The sequence below is a fragment of the Typopeltis vanoorti genome, chromosome 13 (assembly GCF_054136105.1).
Source record: "Typopeltis vanoorti isolate ZY-2024b chromosome 13, IOZ_Tvanoo_1.0, whole genome shotgun sequence".
Lineage (NCBI taxonomy): Eukaryota > Metazoa > Arthropoda > Arachnida > Uropygi > Thelyphonidae > Typopeltis > Typopeltis vanoorti.
Window position 1 is genome coordinate 14,374,137 of NC_143561.1, and position 22,793 is coordinate 14,396,929.

At 35.3% G+C, this 22,793-nt stretch overlaps 1 protein-coding gene across 3 annotated transcripts in view; it reads right to left on the minus strand.

Annotated features, from left to right (window-relative positions):
* The window catches only part of LOC150099944 (multidrug resistance-associated protein 1-like), a 491,400-nt gene that overhangs the window by 134,309 nt on the left and 334,298 nt on the right, over positions 1-22,793 (minus strand). For all 3 annotated transcript variants that reach the window (XM_090403119.1, XM_090403117.1, XM_090403118.1), the window contains 2 exons: positions 12,395-12,585; positions 3,298-3,382 (listed from right to left, as the gene is read on the minus strand). In XM_090403119.1, coding sequence (XP_090259245.1) covers positions 3,298-3,382; positions 12,395-12,585 — 276 coding nt within the window. The remainder of the gene's footprint in view (positions 1-3,297; positions 3,383-12,394; positions 12,586-22,793) is intronic.

The following is a 22,793-nucleotide window of genomic DNA, read 5'->3' on the forward strand; positions in this document are numbered from 1 at the left end:
TATGCATATAAATCACAGTCTAATGGTTAGATCAAACTACCATTCAGTAAACTGATATTGTTATCTGTTGACCAGACTATAATCCAATGTGAAAGTTTCAATCCCCTAATTTAAAGAAATGGACAAATATCAGGAATCCTTCACAAATTTAATGTATATGCTATAGTTAAAGTGATAAATCCGGTTATTATTAAAAATTACTGGTTAAAGTGAATAATCCTAGAGTAATCTGGTAAATGTAATAAAAACATGTTTATAAGTTTTATATACAGGTTTTGATTTTCAATAGAAATTATAACAGCTTAGGTTAGGTTATAATGAAAAAATTAACGAAAGTACTTCTTTTGCACTCAGTGAAATCAGAAATCATAAACTAACCTAAACTCAGCTGGATGTCACATGTTGAAATAGAGTGTAGTCTCATTTGATGTGGGCAGATTCATGGGGATGAAAAATAAACGTTGTGGGTCGAGCTTAATGATTTCAGACAGATAAATGGGGATAACAAATAAAAGTTGTGGGCAGATAAATGAGGATAATAAATATCATTGCTGTACCTCTTTCCTCATCAATGGATAAAACACTGATCAGTTCTTCTCCGATTTATCTATTATCTTAATTCATCTCCCCACAACAACTTTTAATTGTTATCCCCATTTATCTGCCTGCAATCATTAAGCTCGGCCCACAACAACGTTTATCTTTCATCCCCATTAATCTGCCTATGACAGACTATGGCTACACTCTGGTTCGACATGCGACATCCAGGTTAGTTTAGGTTAGGTTATAATGATTTCCGATTTCATTCAGTGCAAAAGAAGTACTCTCCTTACTTTTTTTTCATTATAAACTAACCTAACCAATAAAGGATAGGTTAGTTTATAATGATTTCCGATTTCATTCAGTGCAAAAGAAGTACTCTCCTTACTTTTTTTTCATTATAAACTAACCTAACCAATAAAGGATAGGTTAGTTTATAATGATTTCTGATTTCATTCAGGGCAAAAGAAGTACTCTCCTTACTTTTTTTTCATTATAAACTAACCTAACCAATAAAGGATAGGTTAGTTTATAATGATTTCCGATTTCATTCAGTGCAAAAGAAGTACTCTCCTTACTTTTTTTTCATTATAAACTAACCTAACCAATAAAGGATAGGTTAGTTTATAATGATTTCTGATTTCATTCAGTGCAAAAGAAGTACTCTCCTTACTTTTTTTTTCATTATAAACTAACCTAACCAATAAAGGATAGGTTAGTTTATAATGATTTCTGATTTCATTCAGTGCAAAAGAAGTACTCTCCTTACTTTTTTTTTCATTATAAACTAACCTAACCAATAAAGGATAGGTTAGTTTATAATGATTTCTGATTTCATTCAGTGCAAAAGAAGTACTCTCCTTACTTTTTTTTCATTATAAACTAACCTAACCAATAAAGGATAGGTTAGTTTATAATGATTTCTGATTTCATTCAGTGCAAAAGAAGTACTTTCCTTACTTTTTTTTCATTATAAACTAACCTAACCAATAAAGGATAGGTTAGTTTATAATGATTTCTGATTTTATTCAGTGCAAAAGAAGTACTTTCCTTACTTTTTTTTCATTATAAACTAACCTAACTCTATTGAGAATGAAAACCTGTATATAAAATCTATAAACATGTTTTTATTACATTTACCAGTCTCCTCTAGGAATTATTCACTTTAACTGGTAATTATTAATAATAGCCAGATTTATCACTTCAACCATAACATATACACTTCCTTCAAACTAGCTCAGAAAGGTCTTTCTTATCATCTATGCTCTCCTTACCAGATGTCTATGAAAAGATTAGATGAACAGGATACTTTCTATCAAGTATCCTGTTCATCTAATCTTTGCTAATTTAGACAGACTACACTATTAGAATTCAGGAACACTGACTATAATTGCATTTTTGGGACCAAAAATGCAATTATAGTCATAACCAAAAATGCAACCTTGCTTCTCATGCAATTGACACTAGACCAGGGATCCTAAACCCACAGTGAGGTTTAAACATTTTACAGTAAGGGGGTACAACACCACTACCAATACTCTGGGTAGTGGCCCTTTCCTTAATGCATAACATTAGACATATCCCATAATACAAAACACAGGAGATGGGTTTTGCATTATGGGAGATATTGAGATAGGAGTAATGTTAGCTTGTTCCACCTTTGCAAGGAGTTTCCCTGGTGTTGTACCACCTTACCCCAGTCCTGAAGATGCTTTCAGGTGCAAACTTTGTTTGCTCATGCTTGGATAAAGGATTAAACTAAATTTATGATAAACTGTTAACAAATTTGATATGAAAATCAGCAGAAAAAGGAACTATGAAAATAGGCAAGAACATTAAAAAATCAGTTGAGGAATGAGAAACCTACAGAGCAAGTAAAACATACAGGTTTTGGAAAATAAAAATAATTAGCAAAGCTGGTGTGTAGAGACAATAAGTCTACTAAAATTTTCATGCAAATTCTGCCCATTACAGGTTGTATTAGTTAATCTAGAAACTAATGATCTTGAAACCAATCAAGTTATTTCAAGCCTCAGAGTGGCAGTCCTATGGGACAAAATTTCTTTGCCTTCTAAAGACTTAAACATCTATATTATAAATAGACACAGCCAGTTAGAGAATCAGTGGTTCTAACGGATCCTTAGGTATACACAACCTCCAAGAATCTTTGCCTTTGTAAACAAAAGTTTAGGATAAGGTGGTCAAGCTCTATACCTATGGAAAGCAGAGATGATATAAAAAAAAAAACAAAATAACCTAAGGACCACATTATTCAATTGTTTATACGACAAAGACATTTTGACTATTCAGTGACATGTCAAACTTTCAACCTTATACAATCCCAATCTTAATGATCTTGTTATAGATCTGTGGCTAATATGAATGGTATTGAAAGAGTTTATGTCTCACTCCTGGAAAGGCTGTAGGTGTGTGTGTATGCTTGTGCACACAGTGTTAGCCATATTTAATGATATGGTACTTGAGCTTTGCTCTGTAGTTTACATTTCAAGTACCACATGACTAATGAATAGCTATGTAAATCCAATTCATCAAAAGATGAAATCTATAGTACATTAGTTTAACCCTTGGACATCCATTAATTTAACACTAAACATGGTAGTTTTTCAAGTCACTTCAGGCATTCAACAGCACAAGATGGTGCTTACACTGATGAAATTTATCCATCCTAATTTGGTATGTTATTACATAAATTTTTTACAGATTAGATTTTTTAAATGACACTGATCATTTACATACCGTTTCATTCTCCAAGTTTTCTTCTTCTAATGTAGATGCTGCTTTCTTTAAAGATGACACATTTACTTCAGAAGATGCTGACATTCTGCAAATAAAGTATTGGCATATGATACTATACATAAAATTATTCATGATCAGTTTTCCCTTAATGATCTACAGCATACAAAGAACAAATTCAGAAATTCTTTGCTAAAATAAACCTTTTCATACAAAGTACATATCAAATGAGTGTATAAGCATGCCTTGTATATTAGGAGAACATTTAGATATCCAACTTGATGTCAAATATATAAACAATTATATAAATCCTTAGATTTAAAATCTAAGGATTTTTCTGTTAAAATAGATATGGGACAGTGCATGCGCTATCTGCAGTACCACCTGTAACTTTCTCAAGCATCCTAATTATTCCCAAATCTGAGTGAATTAGCGTGATATTTTACAATCCTTTTAAAGGTACTGAAACTAGTTTCTCTAGCATATGGTATACAACAGAATAAAACTGAGCATGCAAAGTACAAAAGAGCAAAAAAGGAAAAATTAAAAGTACCGCATAATGATTCTAAGATAAGACATGAATGAATTATGTCCACATAAGATAGACATGAAAGAGGGAAATAGTGACAATAGTTATGAGGCAGGTGTGATGTAATGTGGATAGGGCATAGAAAGATAGTTGGATGTTGCTATAGGAGAGGGAATATGGAGGGTGATGAAATATCAATAACTTAGGTTAGTGAACAAAGGAAAGGAGATTATTATGGTGATATAGATTAGAATGAAGATATAGCATTTAGGAATAAGGGAGATGAATTCCTCATGTTCTTGAAAGACAATTCTTAGGCAGCACATAAAGCAGGGCATGCAAGGATCGAGTTTCAGATCTGATCATTCCAGAGGATATACAGGTATCCCTTGCTTAATACATGATTAACGTGGCAAAATTAATTGCAACAATCCCTTTATATATTTGCCAAGAGTTTAATTAACATGCCTGTCAAAGCCAATTTTCTTCAAAAGACATTCTCAAGGCAGTAGAAACAACGAGGAAATGCGATTAGGCTCCAAGAATTTTGGAAATATTTTAATGTTAAACACACAATTGAAAGCATGCATGATTCGTGGGAGCAAGTATTCTCTAGCTGCATTAGAGCTATTTGGAAAAACCTTTTGCAGAATGCGGTAATGACTTAGATGGTTTTCAAAATCCTGTGAATAACGTGGTCAAAGAAATTATTGCAATTGGTGAAGACCTTGGTTTTGATGGTGTTGATGCAGATGATGTTAAAGAATTATTGGATTCAAATTCAAAAGATTTCAGTGACAACGATCTTCTTGAAATCGAAAAACATGCATATGAAGACAACGAATGAATGGAATGTAAAGATGAGGTTCAAAAGGAGATATCAAAGAACTTGATGGAATATTTCGGTTTAGAATCATTTAAGGCAAGTAATGGATATGGATGCAGATGTTAATCTAAGAATGATCGTTTGCTGAGGTATAGAGAGTAATTTTGCTCGTTATTGTATGCCGATAGGAAAAACTAAAACTGACCAAAATACTCTTGACAACTTTTTTTGATAAAAAGTTACAGTAACTAATGTAGGTATAAGCATTTATTAAAATTTTACTTCACATTCATTTTTTATCTTTCCTAAAAGAGCATAAAACAAACATAGTAATCTATCATGTTCGAATTGTAATTTTTATATATGATTAATGCGATTTTGATATAGACTGTGTTCAGAGGGATTAATTAATCGTATTAATCAAGGGATACCTAATTGTGAGTTTTATATTTTCTTACAGTTTGCGAGAGTGAACATAATAAATTTAGTTTAATCCTTTATCCAAGTGTGAGCAAACACAGTTTGCACCTGAATGAATCTTCAGGACTGGGGGTAAGGTGGTACAACACCAGGATGACTCCTTGCAAAGGTGGAGCAATATACCAACACGGCTGTCTCAGTATCTCTCATAATATCTCCTTGCGGATATGTCTAACGTTATGCATTAAGGAAAGGGCCACTACCCAGACTAGTTTCGACCTTTATTGATTATTAAAAGTAATTTATTAAAAAGGTGGCACACCAATTGGCAACTCCTATAGGTAGAGATGACCTGCTAATGCTTCTGGGTGGTATTTCCACTTGGGCCTGGCTCCCACTGAAGAGACCTCAATAAAGGTCGAAACTAGTCGGGGTAGTGGCCCTTCCCTTAATGCATAACAGACATATCTGCAAGGAGATGTATTTTGCATTATGAGAGATACTGAGACAGGAGTGTTGGTATCTTGCTCCACCTTTGCAAGGAGTCATCCTGGTGTTGTACCACCTTACCCCCAGTCCTGAAGATACGTTCAGGTGCAAACTGTGTTTGCTCACACTTGGATAAAGGATTGAACTAAATTTATTATATTCTAACCAAGTGAAAAATAAACTTTCAACAGAGAGTGAACATAAAGTGATCACCTGGGTTGTGGCTAGCCATATGCAGACTTCTGCGAGGAAAGGATATGTGGAATTATAAGGCTGGTGATTATGACAAGCTTAGGAGACATTTGGAGCTATCGCATGGAATGAGGAGTTGAGTAGTAAGGAAATAAATGCTGCTTTGGAACTGACAAAAAGAAATACATAGCAATATCAATGTAATCCACAAGCCAAAAGGCAGAATAAGGTAGTTGTAAAATGAATAAATGAAGGGCTTAAGCATGAAATCTGGAAGAAGGTACTTTGGAGGCCAAAAGATGAATAATGGTAATAATCATTTAAATAAGGGGATTTAACATCCCCTTAATTTGAGTAAGGTTTATATCACTGAAATGAAGCCGATTGGCCCTTTATATTTAAGTAATCATTTTCATGGGTGCATAAGGGTTAAAGCTGTATAACTGAGAGGAAACCTCCACATAGCCTTTAAAAGAATGCAGAGAACCGACCAGGGCTTCTGACCCAATGTCCAATCCTCACCTTCTCGTGGTGGGCATCTACCTGGATACTGAACGAACGAGGATGGGCTGGCAATTTGGGATTTAGCCAACCAAATTGTATTCCTATTGGTTAAACCAAAATACAAAATGATGGTACAACATGACAAAATTTCATGCCAGCTGGGGCATCGTCCGGTTAAACTAGGCCCCCGGTGTTTTCGCCAGGGAACCAGGGAGAACAGCGAAAAGTCAGCTACTGGAATAAATCCGAAAACACACCCCAACTCAACATCACCAGAGTTGAAGATCGGTACTATCAACATAAGGAGCCTGAATGGCAAAGAAATGGAGCTAGCGGACGAATTAGATAAGTACCAGATCGACATAATAGGGGTGACTGAAACAAAAAAGACCAAAACTGGTGAGATCTTTCTGAGCAATAAATACAAAATGTTATATTCAGGCAATGACAGTCAAGGAAAAGAAGGAGTAGCCATAGTATTCAACACAAAATACGAGGCTAATCTTCTTGAATGGCAGGCAGTGTCAAGTAGAGTGATTTGGGCAAATATCAAAATGGGGAAAATGAACAATGAGATTTATTTGTGCCTATGGTCCCACAGAAGGTGAAGGAATTTTTTGAGGCACTAGAAAGCTACTGACACAACAAAAAATGAAAAGTTGGTCCTTGTTGGGGATCTAAATAGCAGAGTAGGAAGTGATTGCCAGACATACAAAAATGTTTTGGGAAAATTTGGAGAAAAGAGCAAAGCTAATAATAATGGCAAATACCTGTTGGATTTCTGCTCAGGACATGGACTGGTTATTACTAACACCATGTTCCAACATAAAGATGTGCACAAGTCTCATTGACTATGTTATTTGATAGTGATGTTTTCTCCCTGTTGCAGGACACCAGAGTATACAGAGGATTTGTAATTGGAAGTGATCACTATTTAGTTTTTAACAGGATGAAATTGAATTTCATATTGAAAAGAATGAAATGTAAGAAAGTTTTAAAGCAAATAAAAGTTGAGCAGCTCTCAGATGTGAACTGTAGACTAAAATACACAAAGATTATTGAAGGAAAAATGAAAGAGTTTGAGAACAGGAACCAAACCATGGAGATTCAGTGGCAAACTTTGAAGAAAACACCAATTGATTCAGCCAGAGTGGCATGTGGTGAGGTTATCTGCAAGGATAGAAAAATTAGAACTGCATGGTGGACACAGGAAGTTAAAAAGGCAGTGAAGGAAAAGAAGAAAGCATATCAAAAGTTCCTGGCAAATAAGTCAGCTTGTGCTCTTAGAGAATACAGAGACAAATGTAAGAAAGCTAAACAGTGTTTAAAACTAGCTAAACAAAAGTCATGGGAGGACTTTGGCAAGAACATAGAAAATAAATATCAAGAAGGTGGCAAAATATTCTGGAGGTTGTTGAAGAAGCTTAGAAATGGAGGAAAGAGGGCTGTAAAAGGAGTTAGAGATGATAAAGGTGACATGAAAACAGGAGAAAAAGATATCCTTGAAGTATGGAGTAATTACTTCGAAAAATTGCTAAATAAAACAAGCAGTGATAGCACAGTGTTAAAAACACTCAACAGACATGCAGTCAGGAATACATATCCATACTTGAAGTAGAAAAAGCCATCAAAGGCTTGAAATGTGGAAAGGCAGCAGGAGTAGATGATATTCGACCAGAAATGCTGAAGTATGGTGGTATAAAAGTCTTACAGTGGCTGCACTGCATACTTCAGAAAGCCTGGAGAGAGGGAAGAATTCCCGATGATTGGAGTATAGCTCTAATAGTGCTCATATATAAAAAGGGAAATAAAACTGAATGTGAGAATTACAGAGGTATTTCCCTACTGAGTGTTCCTGGCAAGATCTATGCAAGTATACCTGAGAAACAGTTGAGAAGAATTGTGGAAGAAAAGCTTGGTGAAGAACAAGCTGGATTCAGGCCAAACAGAGGCTGTCAGGATCAGATCTTCCCTTTACGACAAATAGTCAAGAAAGCATGGGAATATAACAAAGATCTGTATTTAAGTTTTGTCGATACGGATTGATACAGTACATATGATAAGGTGCCAAGAGAGAAGCTATTCAATACGCTACAGTTATATGGTGTCAATGGGACATTATATCAAGCAATACTTAGTCTTTATTTGAGTTATAAGTCGACAGAATTGAAGGATGTACAGGAAGATGGTTTAATGTTTAATCTGGTGTGAGACAAGGATGTACATTATCCCCTCTGTTATTCATTATCTATATGGATCACATTATGAAGGAAATGTGTTATTAATCATGATATCCGAATTGGAGACGTTAATATCAACTCTTTGCTTTATGTGAACAATCTTATACTTCTGAATAAAACCGCTACTAGTTTGCAAGATTCCTTGACTAAATTGAATAATTGTTGTAATAGATATGGTATGAAGGTCAGCAATAAAAAGGCAAAGACAATGAAAATAGGCAGAATCATTGAAAATGTCAACTTGTTCCACAGGTTCCCGATTCACAACTGTGTTATGAATGGAGAACCTATAGAACAAGTAAAACATTTCAGCTACTTAGGCATGATTTTTAGTGAAGATGGTAAATTAAATATGGAAATAGACAACAGAATCAACAAAGCTGGTATGGTAGGAAGTCAACTGAATAAATTCATATGGAATAAGAGAGAAATTAGTCAGAACACTAAGTTATCTGTATACAAGACAGTGTTCAAACCAGTTTTAACTTATGGATCTGAGAGCTGGGTCAGAAGTAAAACACTTGACCAAAGACTAGAGACTGCAGATATGAGAGTCCTGAGAAAGATTAGAGACATGAACAGATAGCATCAATGGCAATATCATATTAAAAACAAGGATATTAGGAAAGAACTTGACATTGTCGGCATCCAGGAGTGCGTTAGCAGAGCTAATTTCAGGTGGTATGGTCACTTAAAAAGAATGGGCATGGAAAGATTAGCAAAACAAGTGTTCTCTGCCAGGTTGGCAGGAAAACAACCCAGAGAAAGACCAAGATATAGGCGGATTGATACGGTTCAATGTGCCTTAGATGATAGAAGTATAAAGATCTGATAATGATAATATTGGAGTCTTGACAAATAATACTGATTTGGAGGAAAATTGGAGATAGGAAGTTAGTAATGATATAAATTTTTCATGTAGTACTATCATATCCTGTACACCCCTTGAGGGTACATGTCAGGAATTTGATGATGAGGGACTCATCGAGGGAGGGCACCAGCTCTACACTCCGTCTCCACCATTTGAATCACCATCTGGCTGCAACTACACCAATGCCATCTACCACCGACCACACAGGTATTTCCAATCACAAACATCCATGCCCACGGCAGGATTCGAACCAGTAGCTTTTAATCTGGAGAGTAGATACGCTATCCATTCAGCCAACCAGGCCAGCTAAGGTTTTGCAAGAATGTGCAATGGAACTGAATGCTTCTGACTAGGCTCTAATTTAAAGTCAGCTCTAGTAGAGCTCCAAGGGAGCGGAATGAGAGCAAAATAATATCCATGCATAAGGGAGGTTTCTAAGACTGAAGTAGCAAATTATAGACTAATCAGTATCTCAAGCATGATGGTAGAAGTACTGAAAAAAATTGGTCAAAAAGAGAATTCGAGAATAGGCAGATAGGAATGTTTTACTACATGAGGGGAAACATGGCATTGTGAAGATTGGTCATACTTTAGTAATTTACTAACTTTTTTTTATAATAGAGTGACAGCCAAGTAGTGATGTATGGGTATGAAAGCTAGATTATTAAGAATAACAAAGTGAAATGATTCATTCAGTTATGGGTATGGAGGAGACTTAAAGATCCCATGAACTGCAAGAATGACAATTAAGGTTTTAAACAGTATAAAGACAGAATGCTCCTTGGAGGTAAATGATTGCTAAACAGAAGTTTATGTACTTCAGACATATCATGCAAGCTGATGAATCATTGGAAAAGTCACTAATATTGAGAAAAATTGAGGGCATGAGAAGAGGAAGACTACAGAAGGGTTGGACAACATGAAGTTACCAACTTGAACTTATAATTGCTGAAAGAAAGGACAAGGCGAAGTGAGATAGAGACTTTGTTCAAAAGATCACCAAGAGTCTAAAATAACTGGATAGCATATAACAATAGCCAAGCTAGATGAAGAAAATGGCTACACAATTCTTCTGGATTTTGATTTTGCAAAAGCATTTGACAGAATACCAAAAGGAACTCATGCAAATTAGAACATATAGAGATGGATATGATCCTGATCACATGGATATGAAGGGATGGCTGCAAGACAGATACCAAATAGTGGTATATGGAGGAGCAGGATAGTTTTGTGCTGCAAGGTTCATTGCTGGGACCACTACTGTTTAATTTGTACATAAATGATATAGAAAATAACCTGAAAGGAAAATGTTCAGTTGTTTGCTGATGTGAAATTAGGTAGAGTAATAGTTAATCAAGGTAATGTGGACAAGTTTGCAGGACGATTGAAATAGGCTGCAAGTATGGGCAAATGATAACAGGTATCAGATTAATGTGGAGAAATATAGAGTTATGCATTTTGGGATAAATAGATTACAAGCTGTGTATCACATTGATGGAACTGTACTCTGAAACAGAAGATAAGGAATTAGGAGTAGTGATGGTTGAAGTTTAGAGGGCATATTGCTAAGGTTGCTGAAGTAGCTCATAAGATTACTTGGCTATTGAACATACAAGATAAGTTATTTTATAAGGCCTTGATATGTCCACATCTGGATTACTGTGCTGATGTCTGGTTTCCTAGGTTTCTTGGGGATGAGGAAGCAGTGGAGAAGATTCAGGTGACTGATCAAGGTCAGTGGTCTGTGGAATGTTCTCAATGAGGATAGATTGAAAGTGAGTGGATTGTAGAAGTTGGTTGATAGGAGGAGGAGAAGAAAAAAAGATATGATAGAAACATTTTAAGTTACTTAAAGGGTTTTATAGGATTGATGTAGGGGAAAATATTTCAGTAGTTGGCTAGAGGGGCCAGAACAATGCATGCATTATTGTCTTGTAGCTACTAAATCATTTTAACAAACATTGTGTGCAGCTTGGAAAGGATGGTCAAGAGATGGTAGAGTAATTATAGAATATATATTGATCAAAAGTAAACAAAAAGCTCAAAAACATTTTGCACAACATCATCTGAAAACATGTCAATGTTGTTTTGATACCATAAGGTACTCAATGCTACATGGCCAATAGCAATACCTTCTGGTTGAGAAGATCCAGATTCCTAGATCATATATTCATGTACTGGCAAAAGTATAAATGTGAAAAAACCTTTCTAAGGCTTTAAGCATAAGAGAGTTAGCTGGTCTCATAGGATGGAAAGGTTTCCCATCACTGAAGTTATTTTTTTTATGCGACATGCGTTCTAAAATCTAGCATTTCTATAGAAAAGAAGCTGAATAGATGAGACATTATGTCTTGAGTAGAAAAGGATACTCAGTTGGAAGTAACTTGGAAGTTACAGATCCCCCCCCCCCCCTTTTTTTTAATACAATAAAAGTCAGAAGTATAGTTGAAGAAATCATGTCTGGAGAACTGGATATTATAAACAAACATAAGAGATGAAGTGAGAGATTACTTGCAAGACAGCACTGTTTCAATAGCAAATTAATATGAAAGGGTTTTTATACCACTGGAGAATGAATTTTCTGGTGGCTACCAGTTGATTACCTGCAGTCATTCTTGATTCCTTGTGATTTTTGGAACTTAACACGTCAGCTAGAAAAAATTTCTCGATACAGAAGTACAAACCACTACTCTGCAAGCAGTCCCAAAATGGCTAATGACACAAGTATGAGTAATGAAATTAAAAAAAAATAAGGAACATTAAGATACCTCACAGTGAATGATTACTACTTTTTAAGCTTCCTTTGCTTCATGTTTAAGTATATTTACAAAAAAATAAAATGCAAGAGTCTAATGTTATTGAGAAAATGGAAATTAAGAAATTGCATCTATGCATGAAGAACATTGTGCCTATATTTGCTTTGAGTTCAATTAATTTCTATTAAGTTACTACAAAGTGCATACCATAAGTTGAATCACAAAGGATTAAAAAAAAAAAAGGATATATATCATGACTGCAAGTTTACATACTTTATGTTTTCTGATGAAGTTTTATCTTGCTCATTTGAATGAGAATGCTGCTGGATAAATTTAGAGAAGATCCCTTCTTTGCTTATTAGCTCCGAGTATGTACCCTGGTCTGCAATAGTCCCATCTTTCATCATTATAATATAGTCAACTTCTGGTAGGAAAGTTATGTTATCTGTTACAAACAGACGCGTCTAAAAATAAAACCCAAATAATAATTAAAATATAATATAATAAAACAAATTAAAATGTAACATTAAAAATACCTGTTCATTTCTAATATTTCATAAAACTTGGGTTCTGAAGTAACTTTTTTAAAAAGTAACATTAAAAATTTATTCCATTAAGCAAAAAGGAGTGCCGTTTGAACTGAAAAGCTAATGAATGCATTTTTTTAAAATCCAGTCACCAGCATAAACTGTGCATGATCAAAGCGACTTGTTTCAGTGCTTTCCAAGAGGCCAATCAATTTAGAGCAGCAACACCATGTATAGCCACCAGATGGAATCATGAATCAGTTTTTACTGTGTAAAAAACTAAGCAGTAAAACTTCATTTTCTACAGTAGAAAAATAAACAAAATAAAATGTAAAAAATAAGCTTATCAGACCAATACTGTCTGATATGCATTCTGTGATTCTATTCTCCATATCACCAAAAGGTTAGGCTTGAATTTATTCCTAACCGATCCCTTTATTTTCACAAAATTGTTTACATATCCAAAAAAAATGATCCAAGTTTCATTTTACTATACACACATGAAATTCCAATCTTATCCTATTTGATTCCATTTTTTTTCCTTTTTTTCTCTGTTACTGTTTATTCCATTCTGATCATCTTTTTATAGTCCATTCATTTATGGGTTGGAACTGACATTTTTCATCTTTTTTTTTTACACTATCAAATTTTGTTCTCATTAGCCATCTTTCTCCATGTTTTGTTTTCAAATGTTTTATTTAATCAGTTGTATTTTTGATATTTTTACTGTTTCATATACACAGGTCAGATCTGATTTATATTGTTACGTCTTAGATTTATTTTTCTATACATTTAAATTTAGACATCTTGATATTTTGGCCTTCAGAAATTTTTATTCTATGTTATATTTTCACTGCTCAATTATTCCTAGGCAACTAGGATTCAATGCTAATAAGTTAAACACTTACTACTGTGAGCAAAGTGGGTATTAGATTCAGTATTATTTCTAAATTACTAAAATAGAGCTTTTTTTGGCTCTTTATTTTAGTAATTATTTACTGTATTAATATCTTTTCTGGCCAGGATGGCATCCTCATCCAATGAAATACTACTTATTCCAATTATTTTTAGGCAAATGAACTCAACACAAATTTGTTCCCTATTTCTGATACTTCTAGCAATCATATACAAAATGTAACAGTTCTTTTCTGGGTCCATGTCTTTTACCAGTAATTCTGGAACTCCAGATCAAAATGCTTATCCCACAACATCACAGGATAACTCATCGCTTTGTCTACCCAGATTCACTTCCTCTTCCAGCTATGACCTTTTTTATGATGTGCCCTATCTACCCTGACCCCTCCCCAGTTTCCTTGACCGTTCTACTCCTGTTCTCTCATTCTCCTCTCATAATAGTCACTTTCCAATTCATAAGCATTCCTTTAATCCCTCCTACCTTATGTCTGTTCTTCATTTTACTGCTGAGAAGTAATTAGCCAATGAAGCCAAAAAATCTAGGGAGTTCCTTCAATATGTAGCCAGCAGAAGAAAATTATGGAAGGATGACACTGGTCAGCGAAAATGGTTGAAGGATAACCAATGCGGAGGAAATAGTTGATATTAAATGATATTTCATAAAGATATTTCATCCTAGTGAAAGACATTATGCAGAGCAAGTGCAGTGGAAAGGATGAGAAGAGTGAGCAGGAGGTATATGGGGAATTGAATAAACATGTTAATAAGGCTGCAAGACTAACACTGCTCGTTTTGAAGTATGCACAAGGTAGTAGACATAGTAGACATTTGCCTTGCCATAAGGTTTAATGTGTCTTACACTGGCCAAGTATAAGGTCTCAGTATGTGTCAGATGTTAGTGTTAGAGAGATAAGCAAGGGCCAAGAGTCAGAACTGGGTTGATATGGCTATATAAGAGCACTTGAATAGACAGTGATTGGGCATGAGAATGGGATTACTGGTTCAGCATAGCAAAGTGCATTTTAAAATCCAAGAAAAAAGATGGGAAGTATAATTTGCAAGAATAAATTTGGGAGAAGAAATAGATCTGGGAGTAATTGAATAAGGACTTAAAATTTAGAAGGCACTTGCTGAAATTGTGAAGACAGATTCTAGCAATGATATGGAGAACACTGACTTGAAATGAGATTATGGTTCCATTGTAGGTTTTGATAAGGCAACATATGGACTACTATGCACAGATTTGGTAATTAGTTTTCAAGAAGGGATACTAGAAAGGGTCCAGAGGCAACTGATGGAATGTTGAGCATGAAAAAAAAAAAGTTAAGAAAATGCAATTTACAAAGTAACAGATAGAAGACTGATATGAGACAAGTTGGTAAGAGGTTTGCCATAGAATAGTGGGAGATAGAGGGAGTACAAGATCATCCCTAGAAAGGCGAGGTGGTTTTTTTTACATGGAGACTGGTGTATGACGAATGCATTGCTAGAGGCTGGTTATAGCTGAGAATGTGAGTGCATTTAAGCATAGTATAGTTACCTGCATGTGACAGACATCCCATGAGTCAGATTCCATGCAGGTCTGATATCAACTCTTAAAATTTACAGTCAGTAGCATAGCAGGGGAAAAAAAAAAAAGCTTTAGAGCTGCTAAATGCATTAAGTTTTTAAAAATTATAAAACAGCAAATTTCATAGATTATCTAGACTTTGAAAATTTCACTTTAATTTCACATGCAAGTAAAATTATGCTGAAAGTGATCTAACAAAGATTGGAGCCATATGTGAATAGAGAAATACCACAAGAACAGGCCAGGCTTTAGAGGTAGAGAAACTAGAGACCAAATGGCAAACATGAGATAGATTATGGAAAAAACAACAGAATTTCAGAAGTATTCATTTGTTTTATTGATTATAAGAAAGCTTTTGATTGTGTGAATCACAGACTGTGGATCATAATGAGATCAATGGGAATATCTGAATATCTAATTCTCTTGATAAGAGAATTAGATATTCTGTATGACAACCAAGAAGCTTCAGTAAAAAGCGTTTAGAGAAACAGTGGTAGAGTGGAAAAAGGGGTGCAGCAGGGTTGTATACCGTCACCTAACTTTTTAATATTTATAGTTAAAATGTTATGAGAATGGCTGATTTATACAAAGACCCAGCTGGAATTAAAGATTGGTGGCAAGAAAATACTTTGATATACAGATGACATAACCCTCTTAACAAAAACTAAGGAAGATCTGGAGGGGTTGACTGTATTGGTTAAGATGGAAAATAACAAGTCTGGGCTTAATTTAAACATTAGCAAAACAAAAGTGATGGCTTCTAGCAATTTAAATGAATTTATAATAGAGAGAGGTAAAATAGGAATCATTGATAGTTATGATTTATGTGTTCAGAATCAGAAATGATGGTAGTGAAGATGAAAGTAAAAGGATAGTAATGGAAAAAAAAAAAGCAATGTTAAACCTGATAAAAATTATGAAAGAGGCATGAGTAAGGCCATGATTGTCAAAGCAATGGTATTTTTAGCAGTGATGTATGGATGTGAAAGCTGGATTATTAAGAAGAAAGCAAATTGATTCATTTGAATTATGGGTGTGGAGGAGACTTGGAGGAGGTGAAGACTTGGAGACTTGGGTGTGGAGGAGAATCTCATGGACTGCAAGAATGACCATTAAGGTTTTAGAGAATATAAAGACAGATTGCTCCTTGGAGGCAATGATCACTAAACAGAAGTTTATGTACTTTGGACATATTATGCAAAGTGATGAATTCATTGGAAAAGGCAGTTATGTTGGAAAAGGTTAAGGGAATGAGAAGAGGGCCACAAACAAGTTGGATGGACAACAAAAGAACTTACCAACTTGAACTTTCTATAATTGTAAGAAAGGATAGGAGGCTAAGAAGGATGAAAAGCCTTTGTTCATAAGATCACCAAGAGTCTGAAACAACTGGATGGCACATAATACTCTGAAAATTTTGTTGTTACAGCTTTTTATCCTACATAACCTAAAAAAATTGAAAGGGAAATTAACCTTTTAATGAATAAAGAGCTAGTTATTCACATTCCTTTACAGCTAGCTTAATTAATATATGGTCAGTCCTTTATTTATAACCACTTGTTCATATGACAGCCATCTCATCAATATGTTCAGATACCAACTCACTCCTGCAACTCATGAATCAAGATATTATTTCTGTCTTAAGAGATTTAAGAAATACTTTTGCTATTTAGGCTACTGCTGGTACTGAGCATGAAAACCGATTTTTAGGAAAAAAATGTAGCTTGCTTTCTGCAAACAATGTAAATGAAGCATTGAAGTGATAGTGTATAATAAATAGTGTTTGCAAGAAACAGTTGAAAACAGGATCGAACAAAGCACCTTATAAGAGGTTGATAATATAATGTTGCTAGCCAAAGAGGTGGAGAGTGACACTGATGGAGGACAGTTGAAAGGTGTGAAAGTTTGCATATAAAATCTTATAGAACTAGCAGAGAAAGTTGAAGACAAAAAGATAGAACATGAAGCCAATCCCCTCCACAAAAAAAAAGCATAGTTAAAAAACTGGTAGAAGCAATGGCCTCTGTTAATAAGACATTGTTTCAGAAAATGGATCATGTAGATTTCGAAAAGTAAACAATAAAAGTTGCAATTCCTTGCTAGAGAAATTTAAAAAAAAAGAAAAGCAAAATTGTGCAGCCTAAGTTGGATATAGTGTACAAATTTTAATGAGGTTCACTCCTGCTGTCTTGTAGAAGGCTCATGAATCTGGTTAACCATTCTCAAAACACAGTTATAATTCCTGAATTTGAAGAATTTGTTCATCTTGCTTCCTCTGATGAATCATCTAGTTAATAAAACAGCAGTTTTGATATGTTCCATGTGTTTCTAGCCAATTTAACTAATATATATAGTATTTTATGTTATAATTTATACATTGCATTATATTACTATAAACAAAGAAGTCAGTTAATTAACAAAACTGACCTACACATTTTATCATTTAGGCATGTCAATTATTAACATACCTGTGGTTCACAATAATTTCTGACTCATTCTTTTTTGGTTTTTTGGCTTACAACAGGATTGTTGGAACTGAACCCTGTCATAAGTCTAGGACTATATAAGTGAACATTCAATATGAAAGCATGTGAAGCAGTGGTGTAGCTAGAGCTTTTGCCACCCAGGGTGGTCCCCGAGTTTGCGGCTCCTCTCAATACACACCAAAAATACTACAAAAAGTCTAAACAACATATAGGGAAATAAATTAAAATACTGTTTATTTTTGAAGTAAAAGTTTAATTTCAACATTCTAAAATGTTATTTTTCTTGCTTTTCTGTTAGCAAAATCAAAAACATTGGCAAAGTCTATTTCATAATAATGTAGGTAATTCTTAATATATTTTATTTAGAAAAACTCCTCTCACAACTAGCAACGCTTACAGCAATTGTGAGGAAAATTCGCAGTAGTATTACAATATTTGGAAATGAGTTAGAGACTGTATTTTAGAATTAACTGCAAAAGTTCAAAAAGGTTCAAAAGTGCTGCCCAGGGCAGACTGCTTCCTTTGCCCTTCCCTAGCTACACCTCTGATGTAGATGTTACATTCTTGTTTTCATATTTTTACCTTAAAATAAGCAAACAAAAAAAGCAATGTATAGTAACACGAACTAATCTGTATAAGGAACATTGCTTCACTAAAGCTATCCTAGCTATTTTATAATGAAAAACATTTCTAAGGAAATTTCTTGCTTATATATTATGATATGAATTTTATCATTCAGGCATGTTCTCTAAACCAGTTTTTGACCTCAACTGAGATCTGATAGCTAACAGAAATTCTGGGAGCCAACCCAAGCCATTTCTCACAAGGGCCTCCAAAAGTTCATGTGATAGATGACAAAGACCCAAGTTCAAAGCAATCTAGGATTGCTTTGATCTTGGGTCTTTGTCATCTATCCCATGTCATCAAATGAAAAGGCAATTTCACTAGCTTCAGAGGTGGCAGCTTTTCCTTCCTAGAAACTCAAGTTTTTGATTCTGCAAAACAAGCAGCACCAAAGAATATGCATAATTGACAATATAATTAGGATTAATCATCCCATCTGAGCATTAAATAGGTTTCTATAAGGCCAAGTTATTTAGATGTGATGGATGATTAACCTTCAAGGGAAGATAAAGTAATTCATATGTAGCAATATAGTACACAACCCTACTTTCATTTAAAAAAATTGGTTAGCACTGCTAGCAAACAAAGATGGATGTAAGCTGTTAAAAAGTATTAATAATAAAAGATAGTGGTTATTTCATGACAATACTGGTATTTAAGTTTGCATTATTTAAATTGATTTTTTTTTGTATAATTGCTTGGGGATTTTACATCAGTATTGTCTCCACAAGTAGCAATTATATTCAACATGGTGGCTTCCAGTTTCAATAACAGCCCTAGCCCTTCCCAATTTAAATACATTATTCATAACCTAGGTGAAGATTTTATAGCTTGCTATGCATGCATGTGTCCTGTTATTTAAGAATGTGGTAGGTGCAAGGAGGGAATGCATATGTCTGCATGCGCACCTCGCACTGCAAGGTGCTGGGAGACAAGTGTCTCGATCTTGGGATTTAGCAGCAGTGGAGATAGTGGTTTGGAAACAGGTGAATCACTTTTTTTTTTGATGTCAGTAACATGTTGAAGGATGGAGAGAATGTAAGACCTACATATAGATTTATAGGCTTTGGTTAGCATAGCAGACAGATGGTTTGTCTGATGGCCATGATGTGTTTGCATGCACGGGGGGGGGGGTGAATTGCAGAAAGCAGAATGTGTGGAGAGAGAAAGGAGATGGAAGGAATGAAGATGGTTGAGGATGAATGAAGGTCTTGAGTGATAGAGGTTGGCTAATGTGGAAGGAATGAGAATAGGTTTAAGAGAACAGAATCAGAGAGCAAGAGCAAGGCAAGAAACAGTGGAAGAGAGAAAACTGCAGAAAGATAAGTGTGGAAGCAAAGGACAGAGGTGAAATGGAGGAGGAAGAGAAAGATGAATGAATCTATTTGGAGTGTCATGTATGAAGATTCGATGATTTAGGGTGTGCAGAGTAGAGTGCCAGATGAGCACCTGGTAAAATGGTAGTGTAGCAATGGCAGTGAAGAAGAGTGTGGAAAGATGACAGTAATGGTTGGAATGAATGACAAATAGTGTGAATTATGTAGCACAGGATTTGAGGTTAATGTTAGACAGTGCAACAGAAATGTGTCCAAGGAAAGATAATTCCAGTATAGCAATGCAGAGTGGAGGAGAAGAGTGGCATTAACAGTGAGAATTTACAGGAAGAGGATGTCTAAAGTATGTGGAATATATTTGAGGATAGAAGGGAGCTATATAAAGAGATTAAGCATGCAATACAGAGAAAAAAGGCATTGTGGAGGCAGCATAAGAGAAGTGGAAATAACCAATCCCATGAGGTCTACAAAGACCAAGCAAAGAGGGTGACTTGATTGGTGAGGGTAGCTAAAGAGAGCTATGACCAGCAGTTGGCTAATGAAGCCAAAAAAAATCCTAAGGAGTTCTTTCAATATGTATCCAGCAAAAGAAAGAATAATTATGGAAGGATGGCATTGATTGGAGAAAATGGTATAAAGATGGCTGATGCAGAATGTGTGGTGGAGATACTTAATGAGCAGTTCATAAAGATCTTTCAATCTTGTGAATGTGACTTCATGGAGGGATTGAGAGCAGTTGATGATGGGGAGGAAAGACTGATTGTAGGTGAGCAAGAGGTGTATGGGGAGTTGAGTAAACTAGATGTTAATAAGGCTGTCTGACTTGATAATATATCACCATGTATTCTGAAGAAAGTGCCAGGGAGTTGACACCTGCCTTGACATATTTTTTAATATGAGTCTTGCAGTCGGTCAAGTTCCTAAGGAGTGGAAGGAGGGCAAGATTATTGTGCCACTTCATAAAGGAGGTGATCGAACTCAAGCATCAAACTATAGGCCTATCTGTGTGTCAGATGTTGTGGCTAAGTTGTTGGAGAAGCTTGTGAGAACTAGGATCCAGAGTTGGGTTGATAACAATGGTATTATCTTTGGACAGGATGGATTTGGTAAACAGATGTTATGTTTTAGTAATCTACTTATTACAATAAAGTGACTACTTCCTTGGACAAAGGAAAAGGATACACAGTAATATACTTTGATTTTGCAAAAGCTTTTGATAGAGCACCTCATGATAGGTTGACAGTCAAACTAGAGCAGATGGGGTTGGATATTAGATTGGTGCATTGGATTGGAGACTGACTATCTGATAGGTATCAACAAGTTGTGTATGGGGGGAGCAATATCCAGGAAAAGGAAAGTCACAAGTGGAGTGCCTCAGGGGTCTGTTTTAGGTACATTACTGTTTAACTTGTATATTAATGATAGGTGAAGATTTGGATGGAGATATTCAGTTGTTTGCAGATGATGCAAAGTTGGGACGAATCATGAAGTGTAGTGAAGATGTTGTGGCCTTACAGGAAGACTTGAATAGATTGAGTAATTGGGCATGGAAATGGGGATGCGAGTTCAATGTTGCAAAATGCAAGGTTTTAAAATTTGGAAAACAAAGATGGGATGCAGAGTTTATGCTTGGCAAGAATATATTGTTGGAGGTAGAGGAAATAAGAGATCTGGGGATGACAGTGGATAAGGATCTAAAATTTAGGGGACATATCGCCAAAATTGTGAAGACAACACAAAGGCTTCTGGGAATAATGCCGAGGACACTGACGTAATGATATATGCATGTAAACACAAGAAAGATATTTAATTAACCAAATATTTTGGTCTGGAAATAGCAGACCATCCTCAGTGGTATTACAAGAACAGTTTTAAAAAAATACAACCTAGAATACTAGCAATAGATCATTAAAAATAGAACACGGCACGTGATGTTATATCACTAAGTATGAAACGGAATATTTTGAAGTACAGACATGATTGAAAAAAAAAGTAATTTGATTAGACTTTCCCAGATTTTTGATATAGATATACAGTCATTACGATTTAGGTTGGGATGATGGAGGAAGGCCTCCATGCTTTCCTTGAACAAAAGTTCAAACCTATAATGGGATCTATGCAATGGATGATGGAGCAAGGCCTCCACGGAGGACTTGCTCCATCGTCCCAACCTAAATCGTCCCAACCCTTAATGGGAACATCAAGATTACTCATTAATTTTTTTTTTTTCCAATCATGTCTCTACTTCAAAATATTCCGTTTCATACTTAGTGATATAACATCATGTGGCGTGTTCTATTTTTAATGATCTATTGTTAGTATTCTAGCTTGTATTTTTTTAAATACTGTTCTTGTAATATCACTGAGGATGGTCTGCTATTTCCAGACCAAAATATTTGGTTAATTAAATATCTTTCTTGTGTTTACGTACATATATCATTCAGTCTTATGTCACAAGTATCCTTAAAACATCAGACACTGATGTGTAGAAGTAGGGAGATTCTTGTTCCATTGCATAAGGCTTTGATTAGGCCACACATGGACTATTGTGCCCAGATTTGGTCACCAGGTTTTCAGAAGGATGAAGAGATGTTGGAAAGGGTCCAAAGGAGACTAACTAAGGTAGTTTCTGACCTCTGGAATGTCGAGTATGAGGAAAGATTGAGAAGATGTAATTTGCAGTCTGGTGGACAGGAGGAAGAGGGGGGAGATATGATAGAGACCTACAAGTTGGTAAGGGGTTGTTATAGAATCAATGCTGGAGAAGTTTTACAGAGAATAGTGGGGGAATCAGGGGAGAACCCTGGAGAAGTTTTACAGAGAATAGTGGGGGAATCAGGGGAGAACCCTGGAGAAGTTTTACAGAGAATAGTGGGGGAATCAGGGGAGAACCAGAGGTCATCCCTGAAACTGTATAAAGAGGGTGTGAGTAGGGGAGTGAGAGGCAGGTTTTTTTTGTGCAGAGTTGTGAATGATTGGAATGCCTTGCCTGAGAATGTGGTGTCTGCAAAGAGTTTGAATGTGTTTAAAACATGGTATGATGAGCTGTGCGTGTGATAAAACGAACTCCCAGATGAGTTTCTGACCTCTGTAATGTCGAGTATGAGGAAAGATTGAGAAGATGTAATTTGCAGAGTCTGGTGGACAGGAGGAAGAGGGGGAGATATGATAGAGACCTACAAGTTGGTAAGGGGTTATAGGATCAATGCTGGAGAA